This window comes from Ammodytes marinus (genome assembly GCF_949987685.1).
Source record: "Ammodytes marinus genome assembly, contig: scaffold_57, whole genome shotgun sequence".
NCBI lineage: Eukaryota > Metazoa > Chordata > Actinopteri > Uranoscopiformes > Ammodytidae > Ammodytes > Ammodytes marinus.
The window spans coordinates 135,147-145,042 of NW_027648588.1; the positions used below are offsets into that span (position 1 = coordinate 135,147).

The 9,896-nt window shown below is 42.0% G+C and overlaps 1 protein-coding gene across 1 annotated transcript; it reads left to right on the forward strand.

Moving 5' to 3' along the window:
* Positions 1-3,833: 3,833 nt before the first annotated feature.
* Positions 3,834-9,896, forward strand: LOC307270313 (E3 ubiquitin-protein ligase TRIM39-like; the record flags this gene model as incomplete). Its single annotated transcript, XM_080054203.1, has 3 exons — positions 3,834-4,488; positions 4,804-5,031; positions 8,485-9,896. 3 exons carry the CDS (start codon positions 3,834-3,836, stop codon positions 9,894-9,896), a joined length of 2,295 nt encoding a protein of 764 aa, XP_079910329.1.

Sequence of the window (9,896 nt, forward strand, 5' to 3'; positions counted from 1 at the left end):
ATTTTATTTTTAAATGCAGCCCTTCTCTATGAAGAGATTAGTTTCAGTTGAGTCACTTAAATAATACATATATCTTCAGCATTATATATCTATAATTATTTAAAAGTGAGAATAAATATTGTTGAAATGTTTTTGAATTGTTCTTTCTATATTGATCTGACAGTCAGTTGTTAATTACATGCAGACGTTGATACAACTACTAGGCTACTTCACTATATATCACACTGAATCATAACGCAAGTTAGACATTATGATGTTCCGGACCTTTGCTTGAGGACATTTTCTCTAACTGGACCTATTTGAATTTTAGTTGAATACCCCTGAACTAGGCTAAATGGTGTAGGCCTACTGTTTAAATCCGAGTTCAACCTTTAATTGCTTTATAATGTTATTTAATGTCATTTATTTTACAGATTGTTCTCACTGCGAGAACGATCTGTAAAATAAATTAATCAATTCAGTAGCCCAATTTTCTGACAACATTCCACTCTCTCCTTATTTGCAGTATAGTTTTTTTCGGCTGTTTTCTGCTGTTCTGTGATCATTCAGACTGACAAACTCTTGTGAAGTCAGCTGCTCGCAATCAGTCCGTTAGTGTAAAGTTAGCGGCACAAGATCAGTCCAGTCTGTGCGGAAGCAGAGTCAAATGACGGCCAAACGCCCCCTCTTATGGGGACGCGCACAGAGCCTGAAGCTGAAACCCTCGTTCAACATAAGAGGTTGATAACTGCCTTCGTGATACCGGTTAGCTCTGAGCGAGGGTATGTGTTATGTTGAACCAGATCAAAAAAAGAGAGCCGGGCTCTGTTGAGTTTGCTTTGTAGTATACCCCTCATGAGTGAGACGGGTGTCGGTTTGTAGGCTTCTCTCTTGTGATTGGATAAAAATTGTGTTCCTTGGTGCAGGTGACGGTAGCTGCTCATAGCTAAAAATACAGTATTCACATCGCTTCACTTTTTACAACTTGTTATGTTACAGCCTGGAATAACGCTGGATAAAATGTTGGTTTCCTCAAAATTCTACACATAATACCCCATAATGACAACTTTGTTTGACATTTTTGCAAATTTATTTAAAAAAATAAATAAATTAATTAAAAAAATCTCTTGTACATAAGTATTCACTGCCTTTGCAATCAGGTCCATTCCGTTTCCACTGATCATCCTTGAGATGTTTCTACAGCTCAATTCGAGTCCACCTGTGGTAACTTCAGTTAATTAGACATGATTTGGAAAGGCACCACTCATCACCTGGCCAATACCATCCCTACAGTGAAGCATAGTGGTGGCAGCATCATGCTGTGGGGATATTTTTCAGTATCAGGAACTGGGAGACAAGTCAGGATTGAGGGAAAGGGGGGCGCCTTTAGCTCAGTTGGTAAGGCTTCCCCCTCCCGGGCCGGGCCCAGCAGCGGACCCGGATTCGATTCCCGCCCGCGGTCGTCCTCTGCATGTCACTCCCCTCTCTGCCCCATTTCACCTCTGTCTCTCTGCACTATCAATAAAGCATAAAAATGCCCAAAAAATATCTTTAATAAAAAAAGGATTGAGGGAAAGATGAATGCAGCAATGTACAGAGACATGGAAGAAAACCTGCTCCAGAGCGCTCTTGACCTCAGACTGGGGCCACGGTTCATCTTTCAACAGGACAACGACCCTGAGCACACAGCCAAGATATGGAGGGAGTGGCTTCAGGACAACTCTGTGAATGTCCTAGAGTGGCCCAGCCAGAGCCCAGACTTGAATCCCATTGAACATCTCTGGAGGGATCTGAAAATGGCGGTGCACCGACGCTCCCCATCCAACCTGATGGAGCTCCAGAGGTTCTGTAAAGAGTCAAAGCGGGTTTGTGGCGTGAGACATGGTCTTTGAATCTGTTTTTTAGTTTTTAAAGCCCTTCTCTCACAGATGCCGTCTGATGGTTATTGAGCTTCACTCAGCACCAGTTAGGGTCTTCATTTGGGTCGAGGATCGGCCTGGGTCTTCACGGACTACACCTCGGGTCCTCCGGCTCAGCGCATTGTTTTTGGGTCGACCACTTGAACTTTTTAGTCCCTTAAGCCTCAGGATCTTTAAAGAAATATAAAATGACTGTATTACTGCGTCCAACCTCTGCAGCGTGGCATGTTGTGAGAGGCCTTGATTGTGCAGCTCAACAATCCTGCCATGTTCAAAGACAGAAAACCTTTTTGCCTTCACCATCTGGAGGTCATGACAGTGTGAATGTCTGATTAAAAAATGACATGAAATCCAGATTTTGGTGCAGATTTTGAGTTTTGATCAGGTGATGAACAGCGTTTTTGAGTTCAAATTCAGTTTAAATTCAGTTTTAATTTTCATTAAATTTGCAAAAATCTCAAACCAACATTTTATTAAGTTTTCATTATGGGGTATTATGTGTTGAATTTTGATGGGGAAAAATTAATGTAATCCAGCTTTATTCCAGGCTGTAACATACGAAATGTGGAAAAAGTGAAGCACTGTGAATACCTTCCATATGAACGGTAAGTGTGTGTTGCCCGCAGACCTGCATGTGTCCATTGGCTTGCCTTGACTATCGGCAACATGAGCAAAACCTGTCTGCTTTTTCAACAAGCCATGTCTCTCCCTCTGTCCTAAAAATCACTGAAGCGTGTGTGTGTATGTATGTGTGTGTTTGTGTGTGAGTGTGTGTGTGTGTGTGTGTGTGTGTGTGTGTGTGTGTGTGTGTGTGTGTGTGTGTGTGTGTGTGTGTGTTTGTGTGTGTAAGAGAAACCCCGCCCACCTTACCTGCATCAGTACACAGACACCTACTATCGGTCAACCATGCGATACTGGTCTGCCCGCATCATTACTCATACAAACTGATCTGAACACTGGAATTCAACTACACAGCTCCCTGTACACAACTGGATCGATTACAACAATCTGCTGCTCATATACAAAGCCCTCCACCACCTTTCCCTCAAAACCACCTGGTCTTACTGGCCTACTCTCTATAACTAACACTCTAACTGTCTAACTATCTCTTGGAATGCTTAGAATCTTTTTAACAGTTTTTATTTTATTTTGTTCATGACATGTAAGGTGACTGAGTGTCCTGAAAGGTGTCCTCAAATAAAATGTATTATTATTATTATTATTCAGGTCATTATTATTGGTCAGTTCTCTGCATATCTTCCCCTACTTGTCCGATTTCAACTGTCTCTACAACCTATCTAATAAAAGCAAAAATAATCTTGAAAAAAAAGGGTAAAACACAGGCCGGTGTATATTTTCAGATTAAATCTGGATTTTAGGGACATTTTTCCTGAGTATTACTTTACTCTTTCTGCACAGCCCTGCCCCTTTCTGTGAACATGATACATTCAGGAACGTCTCCAAAGCTCGTACATTGAAATATTTATAGATTCATAGTTTGAAAAACTGATTTTAATTATGCAAACATACATAAACAAACTATATCCTACGTTACCAACTTTCCTCAATATTTCATGGTCCCTCAGTCCCAGAATATTCCCAGGATTTTACTTTATATTTTTACTCCTCCGATACGATCCTCATCATTCCAACTTCCCTTGAACATTAATGTTGTTGCATCAACACTGTCAGTTTACATAACAAGCAGTAAAAGACGTCAGAAAGGAGCCTCACCAAGACACACGGAGATTCACCTTCAGACCAAACTAACAACTTCCTCTGAGTGAGTTCAGCTCCTACAACACTGTGACACTCCACACACTGAAGGTGAGTTTGACTCAAAGTTAATCTCAGAGAAGTTAGTAGAAGAGGGAAGGGAGCCACGTCTGACTGTACCTTCTGTCTGCTCTGTTTTCAGCTGCACTCACAGACAAAATGGCTTCCATGTCAGAGGAGAATTTCTGCTGTCCGGTCTGTAAAGATGTCTTTAGAAATCCTGTTGTTCTGTCATGTAGCCACAGCTTCTGTAAAGGCTGTCTGAAGAACTGGTGGAGAGAGAAACCAACACGGGAGTGTCCAGTTTGTAAGAGAAGATCTTCAAGGGATTCACCTCCCCGCAACTTAGCCTTAAAGAACCTGTGTGAGACCTTCTTACTGGAGAGAGATCAGAGAGCTTCAGAGCCTCTCTCGCCTCCTGACTTTGCTTTAAAGAACAAGTGTGAGAGTTCCTCAGAGGCTCTCTGCCCTCTGCACTCTGAGAAACTCAAACTCTTCTGTCTGTACCATCATGAGCCAGTTTGTCGCGTCTGCAGAGATTCAGTCAAACACAGACGCCACAGAATCAGACCCATCGATGAAGCTGCACCACAACACAAGAAGAAACTAGAGGAAACTCTGGAGCCCTTAAAGGAGAAGTTAAAGCTTTTTGAACAAGTTAAAGTGAAGTCTGATCAAACAGCAAAACACATAAAGGTCCAGGCCCGACACACAGAGAGGCAGATTGAGGAACAGTTTAAGAAGCTTCACCAGTTTCTAGAAGAGGAAGAGGTGGTTAGGTTGGCTGCACTGTGGGAGGAAGAGGAGCAGAAGAGTCAGATGATGAAGGAGAAGATGGAGGCTCTGAGCAGAGAGATAGCAGCTCTTTCAGACACAGTCAGAGCCACAGAGGAGCAGCTGAGAGCTGAAGACCTCTCATTCCTGCTCAACTACAAGGCTGCAGTGGACAGAGTCCAGCAGCGCCCCCTGCCAGATGATCCACAGCTGCTCTCAGGAGCTCTGATAGACGAGGCCAAACACCTGGGCAACCTGACCTTCAACATCTGGAACAAGATGAAGAACATGGTCTCCTACACTCCTCTGGTTCTGGACCCAAACACTGCTCGTTCAAGTCTCATCCTGTCTGAAGATCTGACCAGTTTGAGACGAGGAGTAGAGAAACTGCAGCTTCCTGATAATCCAGAGAGGTTTTATCCTTACGCGTCTGTTCTGAGCTCTGAGGGCTTTAACTCAGGGACTTACAGCTGGGACGTCCAGGTTGGAGACAAAACACACTGGTCACTGGGTGTGTTAGCAGAGTCCGTCCAGAGGAAGGGAAACAACATGTCTGGATTATGGAGAATAGCGTTTTTTGAAGGTATATACTCAGCAAGGTCACAACCAGATCCAGACATTGTTCTCCCATTGGAGAAGAAGCTCCAGAGGATCAGAGTGAATCTGGACTGGAACAGAGGAAAACTGTTGTTCTCTGATCCTGATACTGACACACACATACACACCTTCACACACACTTTCACTGAGAGGATGTTTCCATACTTTAACACTATAGATGAACTCCCTCTGAAGATATTACCAGTGAAGGTCTGTGTGGCAGTGGAACAGAGCAGCTAGAGTAAAGATAATCACAATTAAAGGTAAAAGTTTCTGCACCTGTCCTACTGCTGTCTCACTAGTCAGTACGGCTGCCACTGTGTATTATTTGAAGTACTTTATCAAAACGTGCAGCTTTTACAAGAGTTTTGCCATACAGATTTTTGGGGAAAAATGCAAAAAATAAATTATAGTTCTCTATGTAAAGATGAATGGGAAATTTAAAAGGAATGTTCAAAATTGTCAGACTGGGTGACATCACTGAAGGCAGCCTAAATGCAGAAGAGAATTTTCTTTATGTTAATCACTGTCACTCGCACAAATTTCACTCTACATGCATATCTGTTAGATTGAAATTTAGGAAATCTAGTCCTGGTCGCACCCATGTGACTTCTGAAGCAAACAGACCTCCATATTTGGATCTGTGAGCTTCCAAGTGACAGAAAGTCCAAAAAACTGCCCCATAGGCTCCCATATTACAGAGACTAGACTTTTCTGGAGAAACGTAAACAGTACGACTTTTTTAAATTGATCTATTTCTCACATGTTTTAAACTACAGACACAATATTCTTAGTAAATCTTCATCAGGAACTTGTGCTTCTCACGGTGTGAAGATTTTGACGATTGGACAAACGGTCTGCGAGTTAGAAGCAGCAGTTTGGGAGAAAGTTTGAGAAAAACTAAGTATGTGACAGATATTAAGATTTAACTACAATTCACTGTATGTTAGTGTTTTATCATTTTATCATATTTTTATTTGATTATCTGACTTTGTTTTTGATGGCATGTTTTCTCTTTTATTACTGTTTATTCATTGATTCTATATTTTGGATTCCTTATCTTAAAGGTTTTACGAGGAACTTTTAAATCTTTCTGAAACAGTCTAATGTTTCCTCTGATGATAATGAATTACATGTAACAGCAAACAAGACCATCAAAGCAAAGAATTATATTTTTATATAGTTTTTCTGAATGCCTTTGTCATGGAAATTCCTCAGAGCACCTTCTAATGTGTAGGCTTGAAGCCTTTTATTTTTTTTAGAAGTGGTCAGCCTTATAGCCTACAACTTCAGTGTACTAATAATTAATTAAATGTCAATCATATCAGTGTCAAAGGAAAATTTGATGACAACAAGTAAACTTGGGTTGGACAGTTTATTTTGCTTTATGCTTTTCCTTGATTGTAAATATTCCTTTGGATGTGTCCACTTGTATATGCAAATGTAAGAAGTAAAAAAAGAAGAAAAAAAGTTCAATATGCTATATAGAAAATAACAATATTGTCAGGTATTACATTTGCATTGCAGCCATTCTACATTGCTGTCTAAATGTTTAATGTCTAATCTTGAATCTTGCTTTATTTTCTTTGTTTTTACCATCTCTTAAAGGCGTATTCTAATGTCTAATCTTGATGTATTTCATGCCCATGTAAAGCACTTTGAATGGCCTTGAGTCTGAATCGTGCTGTAGAAATAAATGTGCCTGGCCTTGAATTATCCAAATAACATGTGAAATATGTATAATTTATACAATAAAGTACAGTTGATTCTGTCTAAAGTGTTTTTATTTAATTTATAATCGTTAAAGACTTTTCCAGCTCTTATGACGTGAGGATTTTTGATTAATGGAGCTCATTTATTATAATATGAACTGATTAAAACAACAAATATTAGTTTGTCTTAAATGTATAAAAAGACCCAATTTCTTGAAGGCAGTCTTGCATAGGTTTCTGTAAACTGAAACAAATCTGCGATACAGTGGTAGTTTTTATCTGAATACAAAAAAAATAACAAAAAAACTCTCTCACACAGTTTCTAAAGTGTTTTCAAAAGGCATCATTGTAATGTTTATTTAACTGTTATTGGTTCTGACATTTTTCTGCTGCACAAGCTTGCTGTGGCCTCCAGGGGGCGCCAGAGGATAGTTAATGTTTATCCACATTCAATCTGATACGTCAATATACAATAAGCAAGATAGAAAAAACTACATCTAGCACTTCAAGTCGTTCTCTGCATGTCATTCCCCTCTCCGCCCCATTTCACCTCTGTCCCTCAAAACTACATTATCTATTTAAAAAAAAGCTTTAAAAAAAATCTAGTCCAGGCACATTAGACCAGGAGGAGGAAGACCCAGGACTAGGTGGAGAGATTATACCTCCACACTGGCCTGGGAACACCTCAGGATCCCCCAGTCAGAGCTTGTCAATGTGGCCCGGGAAAGGGCAGTTTGGGGTCCTTTGCTGGAGCTGCTTAACTCTTCCCACACATTCAGTGTCATAAAAACTACTTTGAACATAAATGTAGTTGCAACAGCCTGCTGCACTCTATCAGTCTATACAACCAGCAATAAAACTAAACTTTGGACTGAAACACACCTTGGCATTACATGTGCAACAGCATTCAGTCCAAGACGGACAGACGGACAAAACTTCACCAAGAGACACACAGACACGACTGCGGACACTCCACACACTGACGGTGAGTTTGACTAAAAACAGGACTCAGAGAGATAGTTAATCTTAGGGCGCAATCAGACTAGGCATCGGTACCGTGCCCAAGCACAGCTAAAGTCTAGTTTGTTTGACCAGTGTTGGTGCTCCGTATAGTTCTTTGGCCCGGTTGGAAGAAGTGTGCTTCGGCCTTGTTTATCAGAGAGGTTAGTTGAGGGGGAGGGGAGCTATGTTTGATGCCGACCTTACACCTTACAGTCCTGCCAGAGTTGGTTCACGCTCCTCTTATCTCAATCGTTTGGTGTAAGGTGGTCCTATAGGCTGTCTTAATTCAGTCTGTTCCCGTCTTGACATTCACAGGATTTTACTTAATATTTTAACTCCTCCAATAGTGTCAATGTCATTAAAATGACCTTTTGCTTAATCACTGCATGGGTCCACCAGGCCAAGTGTGAGTGCGCCCTTATTTGAATTTAGACGTTGCTGTTGTGAAAGCCTTCTACACACTATCAATCTACATATCTAGTGATCAAACTGTACTTTGGACTGAAACAAACCCTTGTCTTACATGTGTTTCAAGCTTCACCAAGAGACACAGAGATTCACCTTCAGACCAAAGTAACAACTTCCTCTGAGTGAGTCCAGCTCCTACAACACTGTGACACTCCACACACTGAAGGTGAGTTTGACTCAAAGTTAATCTCAGAGAAGTTTGTAGAAGAGGGAAGGGAGCCACTACTGACTGTACTTTCTGTCTGCTCTGTTTTCAGCTGCACTCAAGGACAAAATGGCTTCCAGATCAGAGGAGGATTTCTGCTGTCCGGTCTGTACAGACGTCTTCAGAGATCCTGTTGTTCTGTCCTGTAGCCACAGCTTCTGTAAAGAATGTCTGAAGAACTGGTGGAGAGAGAAACCAACACGTGAGTGTCCAGTTTGTAAGAGAAGATCTTCAAGAGTAGAACCCCCTTGTAATCTGGTGTTAAAGAACCTGTGTGAGACCTTCTTACTGGAGAGGGATCAGAGAACCTCAGAGCCTCTCTGCAGTCTGCACTCTAGAAAACTCAAACTCTTCTGTCTGGACCATCAGCAGCCAGTTTGTCTCGTCTGCAGAGATTCAGAGAAACACAGACGCCACAGATTCAAACCCATCGATGAAGCTGCACCTCAACACAAAAAGAAACTAGAGGAAACTCTGGAGCCCTTAAAGGAGAAGTTAAAGCTTTTTGAACAAGTTAAAGTGAAGTCTGATCAAACAGCAGAACACATAAAGGACCAGGCCCGACGCACAGAGACACAGATCAAGGATCAGTTTAAGAAGCTTCACCAGTTTCTAGTAGAGGAAGAGGTGGTCAGGTTGGTTGCACTGTGGGAGGAAGAGGAGCAGAAGAGTCAGATGATGAAGGAGAAGATGGAGGCTCTGAGCAGAGAGATAGCAGCTCTTTCAGACACAGTCAGAGCCACAGAGGAGCAGCTGAGAGCTGAAGACGTCTCATTCCTGCTCAACTACAAGGCTGCAGTGGACAGAGTCCAGCAGCGCCCCCTGCCAGATGATCCACAGCTGCTCTCAGGAGCTCTGATAGACGAGGCCAAACACCTGGGCAACCTGACCTTCAACATCTGGAACAAGATGAAGGACATGGTCTCCTACACTCCTCTGGTTCTGGACCCAAACACTGCTCATCCAAAACTCATCCTGTCTGAAGCTCTGACCAGTGTGAGAGAAGGGCAGAAACAGCAGCTTCCTGATAATCCAGAGAGGTTTGATCCTTACGCGTCTGTCCTGGGCTCTGAGGGCTTTAACTCAGGGACTCACAGCTGGGACGTCCAGGTTGGAGACAATACAGTCTGGTTACTGGGTGTGTTAGCAGAGTCTGGCCAGAGGAAGGGAGACGAACTGTCTGGATTATGGAGAATAGCATTATATGAAGGTAAATACTACGCACGGTCAACACCAGCTCCAGCCACTGTTCTCCCATTTGAGAAGAAGCTCCAGAGGATCAGAGTGAATCTGGACTGGAACAGAGGAAAACTGTCGTTCTCTGATCCTGATACTAACACACACATACACACCTTCACACACACTTTCACTGAGAGGATGTTTCCATTCTTTAACACTAGCGATGAACTGAAGATATTACCAGTGAAGATACGTGTGACAGTGGTACAGAGCAGTTATAGATAA